Source organism: Achroia grisella, unplaced genomic scaffold (assembly GCF_030625045.1).
Source record: "Achroia grisella isolate CSIRO2021 unplaced genomic scaffold, CSIRO_AGI_Agris_v1 utg1360, whole genome shotgun sequence".
Lineage (NCBI taxonomy): Eukaryota > Metazoa > Arthropoda > Insecta > Lepidoptera > Pyralidae > Achroia > Achroia grisella.
In genome coordinates, this window is record NW_026712626.1 from 2,818,606 (window position 1) to 2,846,296 (window position 27,691).

A 27,691-nucleotide genomic window follows, 5' to 3' on the forward strand; every position below is an offset into this window, starting at 1 on the left:
ACGTAGGCATCACCTAAGAAAGGATTTTGATAAATTAACGCGAGCGAAGCTGCATGCAAAAGATAGTATATGAAAAAGAAAAACACTACAAACTGGGGCCAGAAAGGGAAACCGAAACAATGAAGGCACAATTTAGAATTTGATTATAAGCTTTATAAATATATCAAAATTTGCATCCACGGACATCTTCCTGAACAAAAATCCAAGAAACAGTTTAATTAAAAGTTAATTTTATTCAAATATCTATAACATATGATACAATATAGTAATACATAATATAGAAGTGGATGCAAATGTATTGTCGCTGCCGGCCCTCTGTGGGGCGAACAAAGCGACGTCGTGGTAGTTGGAGCTCCAGCCTATGAGCGACTCATCACGGTTTTGCACTCGAAGCCACAGTTCCAGAGGTCTGAAGTACCTGTAAAATTATTGTAACATTATCTCTTAATTATAAATAAATTATTTATTAAATATATTTCAGCGCGGCTCATTGAGGTTACTTGTGACCCGAGAGCTGGTAGCTATTTTGCCCAAAGGCTAAGTATGGCCATTCAAAGAGGCAACGCTGCCAGTATCTTGGGTACGCTGCCTCGATGTGCCGCGTTGGATTACAATGATTGTTTTTTGTAATTGTTTAGAAAATTGATATTGAGGAATTATGTATATTTGAATAAAAGGATATTATTCCAAAAAAAAAAAAAATTATAATTGTTTAAAACATACATAAAATCGACGTTCATTCGATTAATCTATACATCTATATGTATAAATAAAATCGGAGTGTCTGTTTGTGATATTGAAATAACCTATATTTATATTTACGTTTTTAAGTTTTAATTTGGTGAAGGTGAGTGTTGACGTACTTGGCAAGGGACTCTCATTCTGTAGTATTAGTTTAGAAAAAGAATAAAATATCTTTACAATAACAAAAGTAGTTGTATTTTTTTAGTGAGTAATTAAACACATTTGTAAGGTATCGTACCTTGGAATTTCGTACCAAAAATGGACTAATGGAACTAAATTAATAAAGATTTAAAAAACTTACTTCACAAGCGACTCCGGTGAAATCCTATTGGTTTTTCCTTTCGTCATGGTTCTGATAATTTCTGATGCTGATTTCGATGACCCGGGCTGCATTATTTCACTAAAAAAACAACAATTTCAGACATTATCTTCATGTACGTATATTATACATATAAAAAGGGAGATATATAATATACTAGCTACTCGCCCCGGCTTCGCACGGGTGTACATGTATTATATATATAAACCTTCCTCTTGAATCACTCTATCTACTTAAAAAAACCATTTCAAAATCAGGTTGCGTAGTTTTAAAGATTTAAGTATACATAGGGACAGACAGCGAGAGCGACTTTGTTTTATACTGTATAACCAGCTTCTCGCCCGGGCTTTGCACGGGTGTACATGTATTATATATATAAGCCTTCCTCTAGAATCACTTTATGTATTAAAAAACCGCCTCAAAATCCGTTGCATAGTTTTAAAGATCACGTATCACGTGATAGAGATCACGTATGGCCACGTAATGCGTAGGAATGAAGATAATATTTTAAGGAAGGTGTTACATATGAATGTAGGTAAGGGTAGAGGAAGTCCGAAAAAGATATGGATGGACTGTGTGAAAGATGATATGGTAAGAAAGGAAATAAATAACGAGATGACTGCGAACAGGGATGAATGGAAGAGAAAAACATATTACGACGACCACAAATAAATGGGATAAGGAAGAAGCAGATGATGGTGATGATGGATGTTACCTGAGTATTCTTCCAGCCTCCCTGCTTCTATATACATCACATTCATGCAGATGTCCCACATGCCCGGCCGCTGTGCACAGTTGCTCGAAGATTTGGAACTCCAAGATGGTGGCTAGGAAGTATTTGATGTACTCCTGTGAAATAATAATATTCTAATTAATATAATATTGTTTTTGTAGAAAAACTTAAAATTCATAGCGCTGACAATATTATCTGATTGCACTAAATGTGAATACGTATCGGTTTCGATGTTCATTCAAAATTCAAAATTCAAAAATCATTTATTCATGTAGGACATTTTAGCCGCTTATGAACATCAAGTTCTATATTGTAATTTTATTTTTTTTCCCTACCGTCTATTTCGGTATATAGATCCAATTGGGAAGAACTGGCAAGAAACTCAATTGATTTCCTTTTTTTTAAAAGCCAGTTTATTTACAATGTATAGGTATTTAATAGGTGTCTATGTCTAACATTAAATGAAAATCCCGTGCATGAACAACTATTGCCATGCACGCTCGTCATTCAAGTAACCGTTTAGTGAGTAATAGGCTTTGCTCAGTAAATATGATTTAACAGATGTTTTGAATTTATTTAAGGCTAATTCCAATATATCCTTTGGTATCTTATTGTAATTTTTTTATACCTATTCCCATAAAAGACCTATTGACTTTTTCTAAACGATACTTGGGGACAGCAAGACATTATTGCATGCCTCTTACTTATTATTGAAATAGAAATAAAAATAAAAATAAGCTTCATTCAAACAAAACAAACTCAGTACAAACACTTGAATAATCATATTTTGATTCTACCACTCATTCGGAACGCAGATTCATCACAAGAAGAATGAGCAAGAAACTTGTGTGTTGCTCTTTTTAATAGACAATTTTCTAATTGTGTAATTATTTATATAAAAAAAATCTATTCAAAAGAGCACGTAGGACACTTTAGCTGCTTATGAATGTAAAATTGTTTTATGTTATAATTTTAGGAACTGGCAAAAAACTCAATTAAATTTCTTTAAATGATGTTTAAAAGATGAAACTGACCGAATAGTATATTGTATCGGGAGAGGTAAATTTTACCAGCATTTCGTGGCAGTATATTTAAAACTTCCACAAAATGCTACAGTATTATATTGAGGGCATTACATTATGCTTAATTAATAACAATCGTTCTAATTACTCCATCTGTACTGGTATTCTGTAAGCAAGAAGTGAATAAATGAAGCGATGAGTGAAGTGGTATATAAACATCATCTCACTTCACCCACACCTTCACTCGAGGCATGCGTATCACTTGTCAAATATAAAGTGCCTACTGTAGCTCAGTGGACTTTATATTTGACAAGTGATCGAGTTTGCCTATACAGTGGACCCCCGGTAGTCCGACAATCATTTTGCAGGGCAGTGTCGGACTATAGAATTTGTCGGATTATAGAGTACTGCCTAAGACCCCTTATAGTCCGAATTTTTTTACAAAAGAGTACCTTGTAATCCGACAAATTATAGATCCAATGATGAATCTTTATATTATATACATATACAGTGGACCCCCGGTTATCCGACAAACGTTTTGCAGGGCAGTGTCGGACCATCGTATTTGTGGGATTATAGAGTGCTGCTTAAGGGTCCTCTGCTTATAGTCCGGAATTTTTTACAAAAGAGTATCTTGCAATCCGATAAATTACAGATCCAGTGATAAGATTCTATGTTATATATGTATGTATGTATATGCACTCTGAAGTATATTGTCAAAGTAATATTCAATAACAAATAATAGACAATGTCGGATTACAAGGGGGGCCGGATTAGACAGGGGCCGGATTACTGCGGGTCCACTGTATTTCTAAAAACATCACTAGTGCCTGTTTTATTACCTCCATCCCGCTCTTGAGTGTGTGTTGCAGTCGCTGTCGATTTTTATAATGTACCAATGTACAATCTCAGCGCGGATTCAGCTTTCGAATTCGTAAATGATGCTTTCAGAATAACTCTACTGGTACTAGTGTTGTGAAGGTATATTAGAAGAAAAGAAAGAAAGAAAATATTTATTAAAGTCTTATTAAATACTTACTTGGTCAGAAATGATATGATACTTAGAACCAGGATCAAAGTCCGCCTCGGATCTGGACATGGGTGGTACAACGCCCTAGAAATAAAAAAAAATGCCACAAACATTTCAATATACCACAAGTTTTCACTTAAAGCAGATTACGAAGTGTTCAGATTGGTCGGCTTCAGTGGTCTATCGAATTAGCATGCAGTATTATTTCATGCAAAAATGATTAACTCGAATGATTAGGGGGGGGGGGGGGTTGTTAGTAATGTGGACTGATGGTCCCATTGCTAGCAATGTACCATGTCAGATCGACCTCCACGCGGTTCCCCCTGGAAACCATCGCGATACATGTCCTGGTGAATTTGTCACGTTGGGCTAACTGATCTGACTTCATGTTCATCCTATCATCCTCCACTGGTGCCCCGCCAGCGTAAACCGTTAGCGCAGGCAGGAGCATCATTCCATTATCATTGTGGGGGTTTAAGCCCACAGTTCCGTGATAATGCTATTGATTGATTGATGAGGGGTTTTTGTTAAATAAAACCGCCTTGGTTGAATGCTACTCGAACACTGATTTTTATTACTAAAATAAATATAATGAGGTGAAATGTATAGAAGTGAAATTGCATGTGTCGGCAATTGTGTATTGCACAGTAAGCAGGCACAGTGTTGCCCGTACAATCTAACTTTAAAAAAAAACTCGAATGATTGTTTGTATTGGTCTGGGTGTTTTCTATGTACAATAGAACCCCGATTATCCGGATCAATTAATACCAGGGGTATTCCGTCTAATCGAAATTCTAGATAACCAATTTCAAAGCAAATCAAACGATATTTAAATTTTAATAATTCTTCATTAAGTAATGTGTTCTACTTAGATAACTAGCTTTTCCTCGCGGATTCGCTCGCGTTAATTTATTCCCTTAGGGGTGGAATTTATCAAAATCCATTCTTAGGGGATGCCTACGTCATAGCAGCTTTATGCATGCAAAGTCTCAGCCCGATCGGTTTAAAAGTGACAAAGTTTCATACAAACTTTCATCCCCTATTTCATCCCCTTGGAGGTAGAATTAATCGAAATCCCTTCTTAGCGAATGCCTACGTCATAACAACTACCTGTATGCCAAATTTTAGCCCGATCCGTCCAGTGGTTTGGGCTGTGCGTTAATAGATCACTATATCAGTCACTTTTGGGTTATATATATTTAGATACGATATATAAAAAACGAGCTATAACTATAGATAATGAATTACATAATACGTATGTAATTTAAAATTTTGGTTGTAAATTTGTTATTGATCATAGACGTAATGAATCACATCTCATTGCGGCCAAGTCCCTGATGCGCTTCAGTTGTGACAACTATGGGATCCGATTCGTCCTGTCTTTCAAAGTACTTAAAAGCAATATCTAGAGCTTTAAAAGCTTCTACGTAAGTACTTGACATACAACCCCAGTTTCAGTCTTTTTTTCATCTACTCTCTCGTTAGATACTGTACAAATCCTAAAATATTTAAATTGATAATTAGAGAGAATGAGTCCGGATAATATACTATATATTTACAAAAAAAAAACATATTTAAGTATTTATATCAGTTGTCTAGTACCCATAACACAAGCTCTGCTTACCGTGGGACTAGATGGCGCTGTGTTAATTGTCCAAAAATTTTTTAATTTGGATATATTAAAAAAAAACATATTTAAGTATTTTTATCAGTTGTCTAGTACCCATAACACAAGCTCTGTTTACCGTGGGACTAGATGGCGCTGTGTTAATTGACCAATGTTATTTATTTTGTATTTATTACAAAAAACATATTTAAGTATTTATATCAGTTGTCTAGTACCCATAACACGAGCTCTGTTTACCGTGGAACTAGATGGCGCTGTGTTAATTGTACAAAGGTTATTTATTTTGTATATATTACAAAAAAACATATTTAAGTATTTTTATCAGTTGTCTAGTATCCATAATCAAAGCTTGATGATAATGGTGACCGTTTACCACCGCACCGCTCGCCATCGACAGGGAATTCATCCCCACACGCTGGAACCTAAGTGGTCTCGGACAGTGCGGTTTCAGAGGAGCTTCCTTCCGCGTACACTTACATTGTGGAATGAATGAACTACCTGCCGAAGTTTTCTCTAGAGACTACAGCATGGGGTTTTTAAGAAGGGTATATTCGGGCTTCTTTAGGGTCGGCAACGCGCACATGACACCCCTGGTGTTTCAGGCGTCCATAGGCTATGGTAATCGTTTGCCATCAGATGGGTATGCTTGTTTGCCATCATCGTAGTTAAAAAAAGCTTTACTTAGCTTGGGCACATGTAATATTATACATAAACTACCTGACCCCTCAAACGATGTTTTGCCATAAATGTTAGGTTAGGTTATAACCTAATTTAATTTAATTTAATTTGTCCAAAAAATATATATATTTTTTGGACAAATTTTTTTTTTAGTATGTGGCATTAAAAAATTCATACATCCCTAACCATTATCACTTATTTCTTATTATTAATTTACCTGATATCTTAATTTCATTTGCCACCATCTGGTATTCATATTTTGGACGCCATCTTCAAATATAGACCAGCGCCACTGTGAACAATAGAACATAAATAATATTTACTCAGACTTAAATTGAAGCACTTATGAGAGACTAGACTAGACTTAGATATAGCTGAAAATCATTGTTTTGCTCCTTGAGTGATTCTGCACACTGAGTTATGAACCATTTTGTATTTCTGTAGCTCACACATGCAGGTTTACTCATATTGTATTGTTATTGAATGAGTAGTCATACTCACTAAAATGTCCAGACATGTAGTGGCGTGGTGGGGCGGGTTTTTTTATAGATGATAATGGAATGGTGCACCCGCCTGCGCTAACGGTTTACACGTGGCACCAGTGGAGGATGATAAGATGAACATGAGGTCAGGTCAGTTAGCACATCGTGACAAATTCACCAGAAATTTATCACGATGGTTTCCAGGGAGAACCGCGTGGAGGTCAACCTGACATGGTACATTGCTAGTAATATGGTCATGGCATGACCATATTACTATTACTAACAACCCCCTCCCCCCCTAGTGGACCGGGTCATTGGGCTCCCTAAAATATGGTCGAGCGCAGTGATGGCTGGCTCATCCGTCATACTTGTGAACGAGTGCTGCTTGTAGGGACTGGTCTGCTCTTATCACTACGACTGATTTAATCTTATTGTGTATTTATATTTGACCCTAATCAATTAGTGCTGGTTGGTAGTTTGTATTCACACGTTTCGACTTGAAAAATGTGAACTTACAAGGATTATTTAAAAGAGCAACACACAAGTTTTTTGCTCGTTCTTCTTGTGATGAGACAGCTTTCCGAATGAGCGGTAGATAAAAAAAATTGTTATGACTATTCAAAAGTGCTTAAATTATTAATTTGACTAAATCATTTTCTATTCTATTTCTATTTTATTATATTGGTTTAAATAATATGTATTGTATACTATTTGTAACGAAGCCTATATGTGTAATTGTGTACTAAGATACAAATATGGACCGAATCGATGTGCTCCCTCATTAGAGGGAGCACATCGGTTGAGTGCAATGATGGCTGCTTGTGGGGACTGGTCTGTTTAGGTTGCGAACACTAATTAGTTTTTTTTATATGGCATATGCTGGTGTTCACTCTATTCTCCCAAATTTCAATTTAAATGTAATAGTATTATTGTAAATATGTACAACATTTAAAAAAAAATACGAACTGAGTTTCTTGTCAGTTCTTCTCATCTCGAAATCATTCCGAACTGACGGTAGATTTGACATATCCTAAGAGTCTGTAATAGACCTACATGAATAAAGATATTTTAATTTTTGAATTTTTAAAAATAAAAACTCTTATCTATCTATCTATCAATTATAAATTGTAACATTTTTTAATCCAACACTAATTTGGAATTATATTGAAGAGGGAATGTCAAGAAATTTATCTGTTGCTTTTTCAAATAAATGCTTACATTTACTTATTTTTAAGTGTAAGTTTGGTGAAGGTACGTCGGCCAGAGGCCCCATAAACCTACACCCGGGTCACAAGTCCCGGGAACTGGAGGAGTTTCCCCCTCTGCCACACCGCCGTACTACACGTTCATCGCGGGTTCGATTCCTCGCACGGTACAAACAGGTATATTCATAAGTTTGAATGTTTGTATCAGTCTGTGTGTTTTATATGCATATTACATATGTTTAAAAATATCTAAGTATTTAAGTATATTAGTTATGTAGTGTCCATAACACAAGCTCTACTTAGCTTAGGACCAGATGGCGCTGTGTGAATTGTCCTGAGATATTATTATTGTAAGATTATGAATATAATTGAGTATCTAATGTGATCTATTTTGTAAATAGCGCCATCTAGTATTTATAGACCGAACTAAGTTGTTTGTCATAAGATAACAGTTCCCCGCTTCTGTCCCTACTACACTGACTTCGATCTACAAATGCGGAGGTCGGTAGTTGAATAATCCTCTTTCGTTGGGTGAGCCGCGGCATTCAGTCGACGAGCGCAGAGCGTGCCGGTTGTGTTTTGGATACTAAAGTGAATTGTATTAGAAATGCGTTTATCTCGGTCTTAGTTGGGCCTGGGGGGAAGCTGCATGTAGTGAAGGTGAGTGTTAATGAATTTTAAAAGGGCCTTTTAAACCTACACCCGTGTCACAAGTCACGGGCGCTACTTGGGGTTTCCCTTGCGGTAGCCGGCTTCAAAGCCTAAGTCGTCATCATTATTAGTTGATCTTACTAGTAACCATGATTCGTCCGGTATCAATACCCGATCTTACATTATATAGATTGAATATGCTTTATTTGCATTATAGAAAATAGGTACAATTAGTCAACTAAATATAAGTACTAGATGGCGCTGTGCAAATTGTCCAGGATTACCAAAGTTACTATAATAATCTACACCGTTTTGTAACATTATTATAAATAAATATGACTGACCTGATCAACCATGAATGCGAATGGTAGATATGCCACCTTCTCCAGCGCCATACTCATCAGGAAGTTCATACTCACTTCATAAGGGTCGTGACTCCTGTGAACAAAGATTTCAGCCTCGTAAGAACAGCATATTACAGACAAAAACAATGGTATACTCATTTTTAAACTTTCACGTTTACACTACGTATACACTAGCTGTGCCCGTGGTTTCACCCACTTTAAATTTCAATATAAAATATAGCCTGTGTTATTCAGATGCATAAACTATATTACTGTAAAGTTTAATCAAAATCCGTTCAGTACTTTTAGTAGTTTTTGCGTGAAAGAGTAACAAACATCCATCCATACTCACAAAGTTTTGCGATTATAATATTAATAATCGACGGCCTCTGAGCTTGACCACTAGACTGGTGGTTTAGCACACTGCTTTGCGTCTGATGGTCGCGGGTTCTATTCCTTGCTAGGTACAAACGTTTGTATTCGTGAGTATGAGTGTTTGTATCGGTCTACGTGTTTTCTATGTATATTATGTATGTATGTACAAAAAAAATATCTGTCTATATCAGTAGTCTAGTACCCATAACACAAGCTCAGCTGAACTTGGGACTAGATGGCGCTGTGTTTATTGTCCAAGGATATTATTATTATTTCTTAAACTTAAAAAAAAATCTCATCTCCCCTCTTAAGGCGAGGAGATGGCAACTTACCCCCGGCAGAAGCACAGTTATTATCATTATACAAAAATTCTTATCTCCCCTCTTAAGGAGAGGAGATGGCAACTTACCCCCGGCAGAAGCACAGTTATTATTATTATACAAAAATTCTCATTTCCCCTCTTAAGGAGAGGAGATAGCAACTTACCCCCGGCAGAAGCACAGTTGTTATTATTATTATTATACAAAAATTCTCATCTCCCCTCTTAAGGAGAGGAGATGGCAACTTACCCCCGGCAGAAGTACAGTTATTATTATTATACAAAAATTCTCATTTCCCCTCTTAAGGAGAGGAGATGGCAACTTACCCCCGGCAGAAGCACAGTTATTATTATTATACAAAAATTCTCATCTCCCCTCTTAAGGAGAGGAGATGGCAACTTACCCCCGGCTGAAGCACAGTTATTATCATTATACAAAAATTCTTATCTCCCCTCTTAAGGAGAGGAGATGGCAACTTACCCCCGGCAGAAGCACAGTTATTATTATTATACAAAAATTCTCATCCCTCTTAAGGAGAGGAGATGGCAACTTACCCCCAGCAGAAGCACAGTTATTATTATTATACAAAAATTCTCATCTCCCCTCTTAAGGAGAGGAGATGGCAACTTACCCCCGGCAGAAGCACAGTTATTATTATTATACAAAAATTCTCATCTCCCCTCTTAAGGAGAGGAGATGGCAACTTACCCCCGGCAGAAGCACAGTTATTATCATTATACAAAAATTCTCATCTCCCCTCTTAAGGAGAGGAGATGGCAACTTACCCCCGGCAGAAGCACAGTTATTATTATTATACAAAAATTCTCATCTCCCATCTTAAGGAGAGGAGATGGCAACTTACCCCCGGCAGAAGCACAGTTATTATTATTATACAAAAATTCTCATCTCCCCTCTTAAGGAGAGGAGATGGCAACTTACCCCTGGCAGAAGCACAGTTATTATCATTATACAAAAATTCTTATCTCCCCTCTTAAGGAGAGGAGATGGCAACTTAACCCCGGCAGAAGCACAGTTATTATTATTATACAAAAATTCTCATCTCCCCTCTTAAGGAGAGATGGCAACTTACCCCCGGCAGAAGCACAGTCGGTGTATTATTAATAGCTATAACATCACTGTTACTCCAGTCAGCTCGTGACCACGGCTAGTGCAACTTAATCGAAACATCGACAGAGGTAAATACCTTCATTTACCATAAAATTATTCGTGTTAAAACTCGTTTAACTATATAAATGGCATACTCACTTGTTTTGATAAAGTCCAACTCGCTGCAAGTGCGGCAAGTTGTATACAGACAAAGCCGCAGCATTAGCGACTGCCTCGTGGAAAGCTGAAATTATTTATAACTAAAATTAATGAGAACTTATTTAGAGGATAGGGTCCAAACTGTAGATATTGACGGTATAAAATCTAAGGGAGCTAATATTGGGATGGGCGTTCCACAAGGGTCAATCTTAGGCCCCTTTCTCTTTTTAATTTACATAAATGACCTTCCCTTTATGGTAGAGAAAATTGCAGATATAGTGCTGTTTGCGGATGATACTTCGTTAGTGTTTAAAATTGGACGTCAAACTAATCAATTAGACGATGTAAATTGTGCTATGTCTGCTATATTAAATTGGTTTACATGTAATAACCTATTATTAAATTCCAGCAAAACAAAGTGTATAAAATTTACACTTCCTAATGTAGGACCAATAAATACACAGTTATTGCTTAATGATGAAATAGTAAATTTTGTTAATGATACAGTTTTTTTAGGTATAACAGTGGACTCGAAATTACAATGGGGGCCCCATATTTCAAAATTGGCCAATAGACTCAGTTCAGCTGCATATGCAATTAGAAGAATTAGGCAATTAACAGACGTGGCGACGGCTAAACTTGTATACTTTAGTTATTTCCATAGCATTATGTCATATGGTATACTACTGTGGGGTAAAGCAGCCGATATAAATACTATATTTATTTTACAAAAGAGAGCCATACGTTCTATTTATGGTATGGGTTCAAGAGAGTCATTACGTCAGTGTTTTAAAGATTCAAATATCCTCACCGTTACTTCACAATACATTTATGAGAATATCATGTATACACGGAAGAATTTAGAGAGTTTTAGAAAACTTAAAGACTGTACAAATAGAAACTTACGCAATAAAAATAAGCTAATTTTACCTAAATGCCGCCTGCACAAAGTCAGTAATTCATTCTATGGTAATTGCGTAAGATTTTATAATAAACTGCCAGAATCTGCACTAAATCTGACAGAGAGGCAATTCAAATCTTATATTAAACAATTTTTGTGTAAGAAAGCCTATTACAGGATAGACGAATTCATAGACGACAACATATCAAGTAAATAACTAGTTTATTAGCATACAACGTTATAATTTAATTTTCTCATTGCTTTCTTGATTTAATTGATTGATTTTAGAAATATGAAAGCGTAGCGGTTTTTGTATTGATTGCCGCATGCATTCTTATGTAAAATGTGAATACTATAACTATCAGATAGCAATTGTAAGTAGCTTTGACGTAGTCTAGTGTTTTGAGTAGTCATGCTCACTAAAATGTCCAGACTTGTGGCGGCGTGGTGGGCCGGGTCATTGGGCTCCCTAAAATATGGTCGAGCGCAGTGATGGCTGGCTCATCCGTCATACTCGTGAACGGGTGCTGCTTGTAGGGACTGGTCTGCTCTAATCACTATGACTGATTTCCTCTTATTAATTGTTTAACCAGTTTGTTATATATTCAATATTATTTCTATTTGAGTATTTAATAGAATTAGTGCTAATTGGTGGTTTGTATTCACACACTTAAACTTAAAAATGTAAAGTAATAATAAAATTATTTAAAAGAGCAACACGCAAGTTTCTTGCTCGTTCTTCTTGTGATGAGACAGCTTTCCGAACGAGCGGTAGATTAAAAAATGTAATGACTATTCAAAAGTGCTTCAATGTAAGTTTATTTGAATAAATGATTTTCTATTCTATTCTATTCTATTCTATTCTATAACATATTCATTACTTAATAGATTTATATTATTTTGTTTAATTCCGCTGCCATTAGCATGTGTGAGACCACAAATATTCAGTGCGGAAACCTGACCACAGCTACTGGAAGCGTTACGACCTTTTCTATTGGTGATCAAATTCCGACCGTTATTGAGTCTACACCCATACTTTGATGGTACCTAGGAGAATAAGGTAGAAGAAGGAATTAAAGTAGAAGAGCTGTGATACTTTAGAATAACTTAAATTATTAAATAAATTAAGTTGTTTTACGAAGAAATTTAAATCTCTGCTACTATTTCTCTAATAACCCAACCTACAGGTTGGAATTTGACAATTTTTCGGAGACCAGACTGGGCCATGGGCCGTAAGCTAGCAACAGTTTAAAGAAATATTTCCCAGCCTTCTTTGAGCTATGCCCCACCTTAGCCTTCTTAAATTCTTATGTCTACATGCCATATAACAAGGGCCAAGATGGGGGAGTCTCGTATTCCGTCCTCCGTGTGTCTCCCCCACGGTGGGCGGAGGCGGGGGAGCTGGACTTTGGAGGGAAGAGTTCCCCCTACGCGTTGATTAACGATTCACACGATTGGGGTTGAATGCGAATTCGTTCCCGCGACCCCAGCGCTATGGCGGCGAGGAGAAATTCGTTCAAGGTGGAACCAGGGCGGGGTTCATGGGGGTCATGACCCCCCCCCCCTGAGCTAGTTCCAGGACTTAGGTGGACCACTAATTGAACATAATCATTTTATTTATATATTTTGACACCATACAGATTTTATGTAACTACATACCTTCAATTTTAAAATAATATAATAACTACTAATTGTACATTATTAAAATACCTACTTTTTACTTGTATCTATTGTTATCAAAATTAAATTATAAGTTCTTGACTTGACCACGACTATGTGACCCCTCCTGGCGCCAAAGCTGGATCCGCTCTTGAATGCCTTGGAGTTTTTAGTGAGTAAGAGTCTCACAGTACCCGATATCAGTGCCCGTTTAAAGCTTTTTGAATACCAAATTTTAAACATTTGGTTTCCGCAGCGCGTGAGTGGTGCCCCGGGCCTAACAAGATAAGGTTAGCTGTTCTTGTATGTATGTACGACCAATGAATAGACTTACCAGGGTTAGCTCCATCCCTGAACATCTGAGGCTGGTCAGCATACTGGAGGTAGTATTGGATGTGAGCCATTTCATGATGTGTGGAGATCAGGTCCTGCATTGTCACTTCTGTGCATTGTTTTATTCTAAAGAAGAAAATGGTTGTTAAATAAGGGCACCATTACATTATCTACTTAAAATATATATATATACCAGAGCAATGAACGTAAAAACCTTTAAAAAATATAATGTAACTAGCAGACCCGGCCAAGCGTTGCTGTGGCTAAGGTTCTTGAATAAAATAATATTGCGACAATAAATTGAGATGTAAGCTATCCTATCTTTCAAGTTGGATCAAATTGTACACAATATGCAAATCAAATTTGCAATCGGTTCAGTAGTTTCGCGCCCCTCAATGGTTTTAGTCATTTTTATTGACCATAGATTTTATCTTGTTTGGACAGCCCTCATTAAATTGGAATAACTTATTTTTGTATTCGAATAGGGCTATATCTAACTAACAGTAGGCTTCCAAGATCTCATGGTGGTGATGATGAGCATTCAAAATATACTGACCTGTAATCAATTCTGTTGCAGAAGTCCCAAGCGCTAGCCGTACATTGGACGCTGCGCTGCGCCGGTCTCACCAACATGGAACCGCGCCAGAACTCTGGTGGCACTGGCTTCAGACCCATAGACGTGTAGAACTCTTCAGCCATTTGGAACATTCTAGAATTTGAAACGCTTTTATTTACTGGACGGTAGGGAAAAAATTATACTATAACAAATTTGACGTTCATAAGCTGCTAAAATGTCGTACATGAAAAAATGATTTATGAATTTGAATATTATTGTTTTCTTTTTATACTACGACGTTGGCATATAGCCTATCATCTGCGAAAGAGCCAATTATCGGACTCTGACACTATAGCCCAATCTGTGTAGCATCTAATAATTTTTGAAACTGAGGTATGCTCCACAGATAGTCACAAACCCCCATTTGTAAGAGGTCTGTAATTAGTCTCACAGATGGGCTGGTAATGTCTTTTTGACAGCCAGCAATTGAAAAGTTAAGCATACGGTCCATCTGAAGGTAAACGGTTACCGTAGCCTATGGATGCCTGAAACATCAGAGGCGTCAACTGCGCGTAGCCGAGCCTTAAGAAACCTTAATGTACCCCTTCTTAAAAAACCACACGCTGTAGTTTCTCGAAAAACCCGCGGCAGGTAGTTCATTCCACAATCTAAGTGTACGCAGGAGGAAGCTCTTCTGAAACTGCATTCTCCAAGACTACTTAGAGTCCAGCGTATCGATGGCGAGCGGCGTGATGGTAAATGATAGCCGTGGACATCATGTCAAAGAATTCTTCAGAACACAGTCCGTTGTATATTCGGTTGAACACAACACGCGATGCAGAGTGAAACAAACGAATACTGGCTGCTTAGTCTATGTTATATTTAGAAAGCTTTATATTTCGAATTTGGTGATCGAAATATGAAGTTATTTTGTTGATTTCGAACACAATTCTAAACTGTTGCTTCATGTTTGTTTGTTCCAGGGATATTAGGGAGCTCCGTAATCGTAACCAAAACTATCGGATATCCGTAAAAAAATATTCGTAACCGTAACCGAATCCGAAATAAAATCGGATAATATCGGATAGGGGCGGAGCCTAATTGAGGCAAACGTGCCGAAACCATTTTATTAGTTACTTTGATTTTTCTTTTGAAATTACTTAAAAAAAATAATATCTGTAACCGAAATTATTCGAAACTAACGGATAATCCGAAATATCCGTATCCGTATCGGGTATAATAATCACTCCTATATCCGAAATTTCATATCCATAACATCCCTGGTCTGTTCAATCGTTTCTTTCGGCTGTCCTTTCTGGCCTTACTATATATGTATATTATAATATATTTCTATTTCTACTTTTATTTAGTAGGTACTTAGTGTAAGGTGGAATGTCCAAAATGCCCAATAGATATTGGGCATTTTTAGATACATATAAAAAAGGTATGTATTGATGAAGTTACCGTAAAGGAGTAAACCCCTGACGCAGCATCTCGGCTGTCACATCTATGTTGGATGATTGTGGAAACGGCATCACTAGGTCCATGATTGATTTCCAGTTTTGTGCCCACATGTTACCTGAAATGTCATCCAACCAAATATTTATATCATCATCTGCTTCTTCCTTATCCCATTTATTTTTAGCGTAACATGTTTTTCTCTTCCATTCATCCTTGTGCGCAGTCATCTCGTTATTTACTCCTTTTCTTACCATATCATCTTTCACACAGTCCATCCATCTCTATTTCGGCCGTCTGCCCTTATAACCATTCACACTCATATCTAACACCTTGCTTAAAATATTATCTTCATTCCTATTAATATTTATTATTCTATACCAATTTTTAGTAAATAAACAGAAATAAGTTCATTCATTCATTCATTCATTCATTCATTCATTCAATGTTTACAATCTCCTCACCGCTTTATGAATGATCAAAGAATTTACCAAGTAAATGAGCTGGTATAGGTCCATCACTCCGCACGCTGGTCTCTCCGTACCTCTGCACCAGTTTCCTCCTCACGTACGTGAACAGCTGCTTGTAGAGTGGCACCATCTGATTGTATACCTCCTCGACGCTGGCTCGGAATGACGAGTCCTCGTATGCTGCCCTCATCTGGTCTCCAGCGTCGCTGTAGCCTGAAGATGGAAAAGCTGTTAGGACCATCAATAATAATAATCTCAGGACAATTCACACAACGTCATCTAGACGCAAGTTAAGCTAGCTAAAGCTTGTGTTATGGGTACTAGATAACTGATACAAATACATAGATATATTTAATTTTCGTAAATTTACAAATTATATGTAGAATACACTCAGACAGATACAAACAATCATACTCATGAATACAAATGTTTGTGCCGTGCGAGGAATCGAATCGACCGTCGGAAATAAGTGTGCTACCGCTAGACCGATGAGGATGTTTAATTATATGTATATATGATAATGTAATGGTGCACCAGCCTGCGCTAACGGTATACGCTAGTGTTGATGACTCGCAAATAAAATGAGTAGTAAATCATTATATTTAATACGAGGAGTTATAATATTACAAGGAACATTATCTAATTAATAAGGTACGCGTGCGGTGACGTCGTAGGCGCAAGGCAAAGTGAAAGGTGTCCCGGCCTAGCGGCTGTCAATAGCTCATCTTCGATAGCGCTCGAACAGCTAGCGGGACGTGAGTGGAGGATCAGTGGCCGTTCTAAGCACCCGGAGACTTACAAGGATTGCCGGCCGTCTAAGAAGGAATAATCGCTTTCAATATCGTATCGGTTTGGATATATCATTGCTGGAAGGTGATTCCACAATGTTGGGCGTAGCAAATATTTTCGGTGAACGAGCGCTATTGATCCAAATGATCTGGTTGGTATTTTAACTTCTAGGAAATTCAGCAGATGGTAATAAGTCAAACAATTTTGACACTCTCCGTGATATTTCAATATACTATTAGAGGAGGCATTGATACGAATTTCAACTAGTCTAAAGTAAAGAACATACTTACCAGTAGCAACTGCAGCTTGGTTAGCCAATTGTACATATCTCATAAACCTGTTCTTCAGTTTCGGACCGGTCTGATCGCGGAAACTCTTCCAAACGTACAACAATTCGCTTTCTATTCTAGAATGTGCTAGAATTCTTGATATTTCCGGATCCAACTGCATATCGCAATAGTTAGCCAGCTCTGGGTTTTCCTGGTGACTTGGGTAGTGCTGATATGCCTGAATACTCGGCTGGTGAGCCTGCATCATTTGGTAATCGGGGTACTGTGGTCTTTGAACATGAGCGTCGTAGGGCTTCTGGCCGTAGGGGCAAATTTTGGCGGAGTTGTAAATCTCTTTCATTTCTGTTATTAATTGTTGAATCTGAAATTTGATTGTTAAGTTTGTTTGTTATTTCAAATTAATAGATAAATTTATTATTGTATACAAGTATTTGAGTGTATATACGGTACTTATATAAAAAAAGAATCTAAACAAAATTGTTGAATTTGAAATGGCGGACCGATTTTGGAGAGATTTAAATTCGCAGATAGCTAATGTTATAAGGAGTAACTTAGGCTACGTAACATTAAGCTCCGATAGATAGTAGCAGATTTGTGACGCAGATGAAGATGAATCTACCCAACTAAATAAAATTGAAGGATCTCTTTGTAATTTAAAATTAATAGTTATTCACTAAATTTTTATGAAAGCACATACAGTACTTTCATAAAATAAAAAAATTAAAAAACTGTTTGTTCTTGATAATCTCTGAAACGGCTCCACAGATTTTGGCAGGACTTGACAGATTATAAAGAGTAGCTTAGGCTACTTTTTTTTAATTTTTTTTTTATATTTATAAAAAATCTTTAATTCTATGCAGACGATTCCTTTGGAAAACTTGTTTAGTACAGCAGTTATAGAAGAGATATCTTCATATTTAGAAACAAAAGCATTGCAACTCACCTCGGAAAATTTATCATCTGGTAAAGCAGCGCGGCTGGATTGTACTATTTTAACCAACTGCCTCCGGCCCTGAGGGTCTGGCACTCTTGACGAGTCGAAAGCGGCAGCCTTTCTCCACGACAACTTCTCAAATTTGGAGCTCAGGGCCAACTCTTCGAGCATTCTGCGTCGGTTGTATTCAGTAATGTTGGTAACGAATTTCCACTGAGACATTGTGACTCTGCAACAGTATCAAATTAAAAATATGTTTACTAATGTAGGTAGGACTCAATAAAGCTTTTAATTTAAAATTAAACGCATTACATTAAAAATAAAGAGCTACCTGTTACTATCAGACAATTACAACCAAAAGAATTTAAATTGAAAATAAAATATTATTTTGAAAAACATTCTTTTTATCATATTTCTGAATTAATGAACTGGTAATATATAGGTCGCAGTGTCAGGTTCTAGCACCAGACAGTAGCCCAAACACCCAAAAGAAAAAAAAGAAAAATACATTGAACAATTGAAGCATTTTTAAAGTTAGTCTTACTGCACATTTCAGCAATAGATAGAGTGATTCAAGAGGAAGTATTATAATCATTATAATCAACATCATCTCTATTGGTCTTAAATAAATAACTCTGATGAATAAATTAACTCTTCTAGTTACCTATAGCACATTCCAGAAGCTTCTCTGTCATACTCCCGAAGAAACTGCACAGCATCGGCCGTATTTGTATTTGTGCCCTGTAACAAGAATAAAGTTTCTTGATGATTTTTAAAAATAAATTACATATAACATATTATACTTCTTACACAGAAAACTGTGCTGTGATATGTCTGCACTCCAAATGCTGAGTTTTCTAAGAGGAAGTTTGTATGTATAGTACATGCGTGTTATATTACAGAACAAGCCGATAAATTCAAAGATTTGAAATGTATCCGTGCTACCCTGCTTAGACTAAACTCGTATCCGTCAAGAAGGAGTTCTCCTTCAGCCTCTCCATATGTCCTTCGTTTGATTTGGAGCGCCATCTGCACTCGCCCCCTATCGTCCGGTGAAGCTGTAAAGGCCGGCTGCGGTCAACAGCATAGAATAGAATAGAAAATCATTTATTGAAGTAAACTTAATTGAAGCACTTTTGAATAGTCATAACATTTTTTTTAATCTACCGCTCTTTCGGAAAGCTGTCTCATCACAAGAAGAACGAGCAAGAAACTTGCGTGTTGCTGTTTTACGTAATTATTGTAACTTTACATTTTTGATTCGAAACGTGTGAATACAAACTACCAATTAGCACTAATTTATTATTGTCAGATATTAAATCTATACATATAAATAAAATTGAATGTCTGTTTGAAATATTGAAATAACCGTTTTTTACTACATGCATATAAATACGGTACATACACCAAAATATCATTTTTTACAATTTTTGTCTGTCTGTCTGTATGTTCCGGCTAATCTCTGAAATGTCTGGACCGATTATGACGGGACTTTCTTGGGCAGGTAGCTGATATAATAAGGCGTAACTTAGGCTAATATAAAAGTATTATTTTTATTTAAAAAAATAAAGGTAAATTCCACGCGGACGAAGTCGCGGTAACAGCTAGTACACAATAAGATTAAATCAGTCGTAGTGATTAGAACAGACCAGTCCTAACAAGCAGCACTCGTTCACGAGTATGACGTATAAGCATTAGTCCGAAAAAACATGAACATAAAATATTCAACACCGTGCAGTGACATTGAGTAACGGCAAATAGGCCCTTCTCCGATTATGACGGGTAATTATATGTGACGATCTACATTTGGTGTAACACAAGTGACCTAAATACAACGCCATGATCTTAGCTGTGACAAAGACAATGTCAAATAGATTTTAAAGTAAAGAAAGGTAAAGTTTAGAATTAATATTATAGCGATAGTCTGTTGATTTAGAATTATTTATATTTCTTTTCTACGATTAATAGGCTACTAGTATAAAAATAAGCCTTTATATTTAACTAGGTACCCACCCCGTCTTCGCACGGGTGTACATGCATAATACATATAAATATTCCTCTTGAATCACTCTGTCTATTGGTAAAAACTGCATTAAAATCCGTTCCGCAGTTTAAAAGATCTAAGCGAGTCGACAGTGGAAGCAACGTTCATACTGTGTAACACAAATAACATAATATTCTATGTAATAAAGATTTTTAATGATTGATATATTTAATTCATAACTTTAATATTCATTATCTAGTATAAAACAAAGTCGCTGTCGTTGTCTGTCCGTCCCTATGTATGCTTAAATCTTTAAAACTACGCAACGGATTTTGAAGCGGTTTTTTTTAATTTGATAGAGTGATTCAAGAGGAGGATTTATATATATAATACATGTACACCCGTGTGAAGACGGGGCGAGTAGCTAATCTTATATATATAATTCTCGTGTCACAGTTTTCGTTCCCATACTCCTCCGAAACGGCTTGACCGGTTCTCATGAAATTTTGTGAGCGTATTAAGTAGGTCTGAGAATCCGCCAACATCTTCATCCCCCTAAATGTTAGGGGTAGTCCACCCCTAAGTTTATTTTTTTTATTTTAAGGCAAAGCGTTTGCCGGTACAGACTAAAACTGGAATTTTTATGAAAATAGTGCCATCTATCGGCTAATAGATACACTAGATATTTGCTTCGTTGTATCTAGGTAGCACAAGATGGCGCTATAACCAAAGTGTGACTTTTAAGATGAGAATATGAGTATGACTTCAGGACAGTTATCCCATCGTGACCAGGAGTTTATCACGATGGTTTCCAGGACCGTACGGAGGTCAACCTGACATGGTACATTGCTAGCAAATGCTAACAAAGGTTTGGAGTAATCTATTAATAACGAGATCCCCGACCGATCCCCGACCCCCCCCTCCCGGGGGGAAGAGAGTTGTTAGTAATGTGGATTGATAACCACATTGCTAGCAATGTACCATGTCAGGTCGACCTCCACGCGGTTCCCCCTGGAAACCGTCGTGACAAATTTCTGGTGAGCTTGTCACGATGGGCTAACTGACCTGACTTCATGCTCATCTTATCATCTTCCATTGGTGCCCTGCCAGCGTAAACCGTTAGCGCAGGCGGGTGCACCATTCCATTATCATAAAAAAAAAAAAAACCCGCCCTCCCCATTGGTGAGACGTAGTGATGTTTAGGATAATCTCCTAGGGGTTTGTTCTAAACATCACTTGTTAGGTTATTAGGTTATATAATCGGTCAACTGCGTCTATTGAAGGAATTTTGTCCTCTATTTGTAGTAAAACAACCTTTCTCGAAAAGCAACCAGGCCATTACTTTCAGGTTCCCTTCAGTAAACTAGTAAGGAGGGATCAACCCTTAAAACTTATACAAATAAAAGAACACTTATAAAACATGCCATCACGTTTTAATTTTCGTATTACGAAACTAGAAATTTCAACTATTAAAATGTGACCGACTGTGACAGTGGGGGGAGTTTGTTGTAATTAGCGTGACATTGTTTATGGATAGTCCCAAAGATCTCCGTTCGCTGTTCACGTAGTAATTTTCTTAGAAATTTCAACTATTCAATTGTGTCCGACTGTGACAGTAGGGGGTAGGAAGTTTGTTGAAATTAGTGTGACATTGTTTAAGGATGATCCCAGACATGACCGTTCGCTGTTCACGTTTTAATTTTCATTGAAATTTCAACTTTAAAATGTGACCAACTGTGGCAGAAGGGGTGGAGCCAGTTTGTTGAAATTATTGTGACATTGTATATGGATGGTTCGAGAGATGTCCGTTCGCTCTTCACGCGTCGAGCAAGGTCACGTCACCTCGTACAAGATGTCCTCAAATTGTCTTGTAACTCGTATAATTATATTATTACAGTATTCCGGTAAGTTGATAAAACGTTTATATCCTATTTTCAAGATTTAAAATAAGAATAGAATAGACAATTTTATTTGTTTTTATTTATTTTACTGCAATGGCAGACAACACAACGGCCTACCTGATGGTAAGTGGTTACGTTCCAAAATACATAAAAAATGTACATAAAAATAATACATGAAATATAATAATAATAATAATCTCAGGACAATTCACACAGCGCCATCTAGACCTAAGTGAAGCTAGCTAAAACTTGTGTTAAGGGTACTAGATAACTGATACAAATACATAGATATGTTTTTTCTTCATATTATACATAAAAAACACCTAGATCGAATTTTTTTATTGGTTTATTGCGGCTAGTCACGTGCATGGACCTGTAGCATTGCGACCTACCTATATTGTGCCCGCCCTTTTCAAAGTTCGCTACCTACCCGTCAGGGACAAGAATTGAAGGATAATCTTAGGAGCGATGGTTTTTATCTCCTCAGGATAGAGTGTAAACTTTCCAAAGGTGATATTTCGTATATGCATGAGTGGGCTACAACCACATAGGATGTGTAGTGGCGTTTCCTCTTCAGTTTGGCAGAATCTGCAGATTTTTGTTGTGCACAGGCCTATGCTTGCTATGTTTCTTTAATTGGCAGTGTCCTGTGAGGGCCCTAGTCCACATGAATATATTATATTTACTCAATAGCAATTATTTTAATTATTAAGTATTTGTTCGAGGAGCCCGATATTAGTGCTTTCCAACCCAGACCGATACAAACAATCATACGCATGAATACAAATGTTTGTACCGTACGAGGAATCGAACCAGCAACCTATGGACGTAAGATGTTATTCTACTTAAAAATACTACATCACGTTATCATGTGACGCTCGTGATATCTCTCATGCGTTGTCATTCCAGAGTACTAAGATGTCATGCCTCTTACCCTGTAATATTACTGCTTAATCTGCACCCTACATCTGAAACGGGTGACGATGGTAGCCACCCAGCAGACATACTTTCGCATCTATACATATATATAATAAAATTGGAGTGTCTGTTTGTAATATTGAAATAACCGTTTTTTACTACGTGCCTATGAATATAAATACGGTACATACAACACATACGCCAAAATAACATTTTTATACAATTTTTGTCTGTCTGTCTGTTTGTTCCGGCTAATCTCTGAAATGGCTGGACCGATTTTGACGGGATTTTTTTTGGCAGCTGATGTAATAAGGAGTAACTTAGGTTAATATAAGAGTATTTTATTTTATTTTAGAAAAGTTAAATTCCACGAGGACGAAGTCGCGGGTATAACTAGTTTATAATATAAGTAATACAGAATACGCGGATTGTTACAGTTACACAATTTTTTCCAATTAAAACGTCATTGTTTCAGCGTTACGTCGTGACAGACAAACGGACGGATGTCGAACAATGCCCATTTTAATTATACTTTCGCCAAAGCGTTAACAATTTTAGTATATCAACGATGTATACTTTGTAAAAAGTCGTCTGCGTGTGTACCTCAGTCTCACCTACTTCTGCGTTGCTTTAATATAGACACTATTGATTTTTTATTATGTTTATATGTATTTATTGGCTAGTTTCCAAAATCGATTTTGTAAGCTGTTTGGTGGCAGAAGTAGGTGAGACTGAGGCTTCGGTTGTGGGGTGCAGATTAAGCAGTGGAATTACAGGGTAACAGGCATGACATCTTAGTACTCTGGAATGGCTGTAGTTCCACGGGCATCACAATATGCCGTGACGATAATCCCCATCGACAAGGAATTCATCCCCACACGCTAGAACCTAAGTGGTCTCGGACAACCCTCCATCAACCCACAGCCATTCCAACCTCTCGGTTATACTGCTCGAATCTACGGGGAATGCGCGCTGTAAGCACGCATTCTCTTGATCCCTACAAATTATTTCCATTCCTGTCCCTTCTGTCGCTTTCTCTCCCTTCTGGGGCTCTCTCCCCTTTCTGGGGCTCTCTCCCCCTTCTAGGGCAGCGGACGAAACATTGACAGCTTCGGAGCCGGGCAGCACTCCGTCTTCGGCAGCATCCTTCCTTCTTGAACGTGTACCACCGTCAGTCTCTCGCTCCGCCTCCGGTGCCACGGATGCGCGAACTCCCGCAGCCTCCTAAAACTCCATAGGCACCAAGTCCGGGGAGTACACCGAACCCTCTCCTTCACCGCGACGTATCCCCTCCAGCAGCTTCCCCCTAAGGTCGGAATACAGCGAGCACTCCCACACAACGTGGTGGAGGTCCTCTTCCGACTCCCCGCAACTGCAGCCACTCGACTCATAGAGTCTCATGGCATGCAGTTGCTTACCGAAACAGCCATGTCCAGTCAGGATCTGTGACGTCTCGTAATCCGGTTTGACCCATGGAGACGCTAACCTAATAGTGGTCTCGGATAGTCCGGATTTCCTCTAATACCGCACTCCTTAACTTGAAACTCAATTTTTTCACATATTGTTCGTAACAGTATTATAACTTGCGCTGCTCATTGCCAGACACTTAGTATAGTTATAAACCCTGCCGGACACCCCCAAACTATGTTATTTTGAATTAAAATTTTACAGAAAAATGATTTGTATTGGGCAGAGTGTTTTCTTATGTATATTATGTATGTATTATAAATATAATCTATTTAAGTTAGTCTACCAATTGTCTAGTACCCATAAAACAAGCTTAATGATGCCCACGGCTACCTTTTACCATCGCCATCGGCAGGGAATTCATCCCCACACACTAGAACCAAGTAGTCTCGGACAGTGCTGTTTCAGAGGAGCTTCCTCCCGCGTACACTTACATTGTGGAATGAATGAACTACCTGCCGAAGTTTTCTCACGAGACTACAGCATGGGGTTTTCTAGAAGATTATGTTAAGGTTCAGCAACACGCACATGACGCTCATGATGTCTATAGACTAGTAATTGTTTGCCATCAGATGGGTCGTAAGCTTGTTTGCCACCATCGCAGTATAAAAATAATCTCAGAACAATTCACACAGCGCCATCTAGTCCCAAGTTAAGGTACCTAAATCTTGTATGGGTACTAGATAACTGATAAATACATAGATATATTTTTTGTAAATGCATACATATTATACATAAAAAACGCCCAGAGCGATACAAACAACTCATGAATACAAAAGTTTGTGCCGTGCGAGATATCGAACCCGCGACCATCGGTAACGCTGTACTAAATCGCTAGACCATCGAGGTGGAAAAACTTTAACATTAATATGTAGGTAATTTATATAGCCGGTCATGCCATTTTGACCACGGTATGAAGGTTAAACAAAAAGTGTCATCACGAGACGTTTAGTTCGAGCATAACTTCGTGACAATAGCTTGGAAATCAGGTCGGATGGGCAATTATGATAGGTTTCCGGTGCTGATGAGTATGTGACATTGAAGATCGCAATATACAAAGAAATAAAAATAAAACAGCAACATGTGTAGTGTACGGGAGATATGAAAAAAATATTAATCATCGCAGCTCGGAAGACGTCCACTACTGGTCATAGGCCTCCCCTAAAGATCTCCACGACGATCGGTCTTGCGCTGCTCGCATCCAATGCCTTCCAGCGATTTTGTCCAGATAGTCGGTCCACCTTGCTGGAGACCTTCCCAAGCTGCGTCTTCCGGTCCGTGGTCGCCACTCGAGGATTTTACTGCCCCAATAGCCATCTGTCCTACGAGCTATGTGCTCTGTCTATTGCCACTTCAGAGTTCAATTCTTCGGGCTATGTCGGTCACTCTGGTTCTTCTGCGGATCTCCTCATTTCTGATTCGATCACGCAGAGTAACTCCGAGCATAGCCCTCTCCATTGCCCTCTGAGTGACTCTGAGCTCATGAGGCCCATAGTTAGCGACCACGTCTCTGTGCCGTAAGTCATCACTGGCAACACACATTGGTCGTAAACCTTCGTCTTGAGACACTGCGGAAATTTGGACGAAAAGATATATCGGAGCTTCCCGAACGCTGTCCAATATATGAAGCCCTATATATGAATATGAAAAAAACAGCGCCATCTAGACCCAAGTTGAGCAAGCTAAAGCTTGTGTTATGGGTATACAAACAATCATACTCATGAATACAAATGTTTGTGCCGTGCGAGGAATCGAACCCGCGACCATCGGTCGTAAAGCGTTGTGCTAGACCGCTAGACTACCGAGGTCGATATATATATATATATATATATAGGAAAAAATCAAAATAAATTCTAAATCTTTTCTTGAGTTACATGCTACGACTTGAAATAAGTTTGATTTTAGAGGTACATTTGAACTAATTCATTTTATATATAAAAATCAAGGTATTAATACAACGCGTAGCGTTTTATAACCATTACCCAGCAAGAACTAAGTTAAATTTTACCGTACCAAAATGTATGTCGTTTTCAAACAATAGTTTTCAAATATATTACGTACATTCTATTAATATCTCAACAATGTATCTAGATATTTCTCTGACAAAGTCTACATAGTTAATTGTCCATATCTATTTCTATCTATTATATGATAATATCAACAATGCAATTTATAACTCACCATTCGAAAATAATCTTCAGAGTACGCGAGCCGTGTGAAGAAAGCAAGCAGTATGAACGCACTTCCTTTGCCACGCTCCATTTTAAAAAATAAACTGTCAAATCAATTCATCTATTCAATACACTGCCCGTTAAACTAAATAATTGCGTACATAAAATACACCTTCGCGTAATTACAACATTTATGTTTAAATTATTTTACATTAGCATTACGAAAGAGTTGCAAGTATATCTACTCGTATTATGTTAATTAGATATGCAAGAATTTTTGGCGGTAATTTTGACAGCCCACTTTTTTTCTATATGTGTTTAAAAAAATGTTGTTCTTCTCATATATTTTTAAACAAACCTGAGGCACAAAAATTATAGATATACGGTTATATTTTAAACTTGTATTTGATTTATGATGTCTTTAGGAAACTGTCTCGCGGTCTTTCTTGTCGTCGACTGGAGGGATATTTCCGTTGCTTTTGTTTTCTGCATGGTTTGATGAACACGGCCTGATGTATAGGGGAGTGGCACGAGCCAAGATAGCTAGCTGCGGATCTATTTTATAGTATTTTATTTATTAGGATTGCAGGTAATATACATATATGCAAGAATTACGTACATATTAACCAATGTAGTTACATTTGTTAAATATCTAATATATTATTATTAGAGAAAAAAAAAATGGTATTTATAATAAATATTGAAGTTATTATATTTACATAGTATAAAATAAAATCGCCGTCGCTGTCTGTTCGTTTATATCTTTTAAATTACGCAACAGATTTTAATGCAGTTTTCAGCAATAGATAGAGTGATTCAAGAGGAAGGTTTATATATATAATACATGTGTGTTATAGTATAGAACAAGGCGAGAAATTCAAAGATTTATAATTCACCCGTGGGAAGTCGGATAAAGCCGCTAGTATAAACATAAAATATATCTTCAGATTATATTCTCGTGTGCAATCACGCATCGGAGTCGCGCCATCGCGTGCCTTACTGCGACATGCGTTGCATAGATTAATTCGTAATATAGAGACCAGATGGTCTATGCACTTGAAATG

At 37.4% G+C, this 27,691-nt stretch overlaps 1 protein-coding gene across 1 annotated transcript; it reads right to left on the bottom strand.

Moving 5' to 3' along the window:
• Positions 1–243: 243 nt before the first annotated feature.
• On the bottom strand, positions 244–27,061 carry LOC131855296 (angiotensin-converting enzyme-like). The gene is made up of 15 exons (XM_059206549.1): positions 26,638–27,061; positions 18,851–18,927; positions 18,196–18,415; positions 17,253–17,613; positions 16,195–16,386; positions 15,710–15,824; positions 14,246–14,398; positions 13,691–13,815; positions 10,797–10,881; positions 8,836–8,929; positions 6,371–6,445; positions 3,858–3,932; positions 1,779–1,912; positions 1,046–1,144; positions 244–418 (listed from the first exon to the last, which is right to left on the bottom strand). The coding sequence occupies exons 1-15, from the start codon at positions 26,716–26,718 to the stop codon at positions 244–246; spliced, it is 2,061 nt and encodes a 686-aa protein (XP_059062532.1). The 5' UTR covers positions 26,719–27,061.
• Between the last annotated feature and the right edge of the window lie 630 nt (positions 27,062–27,691).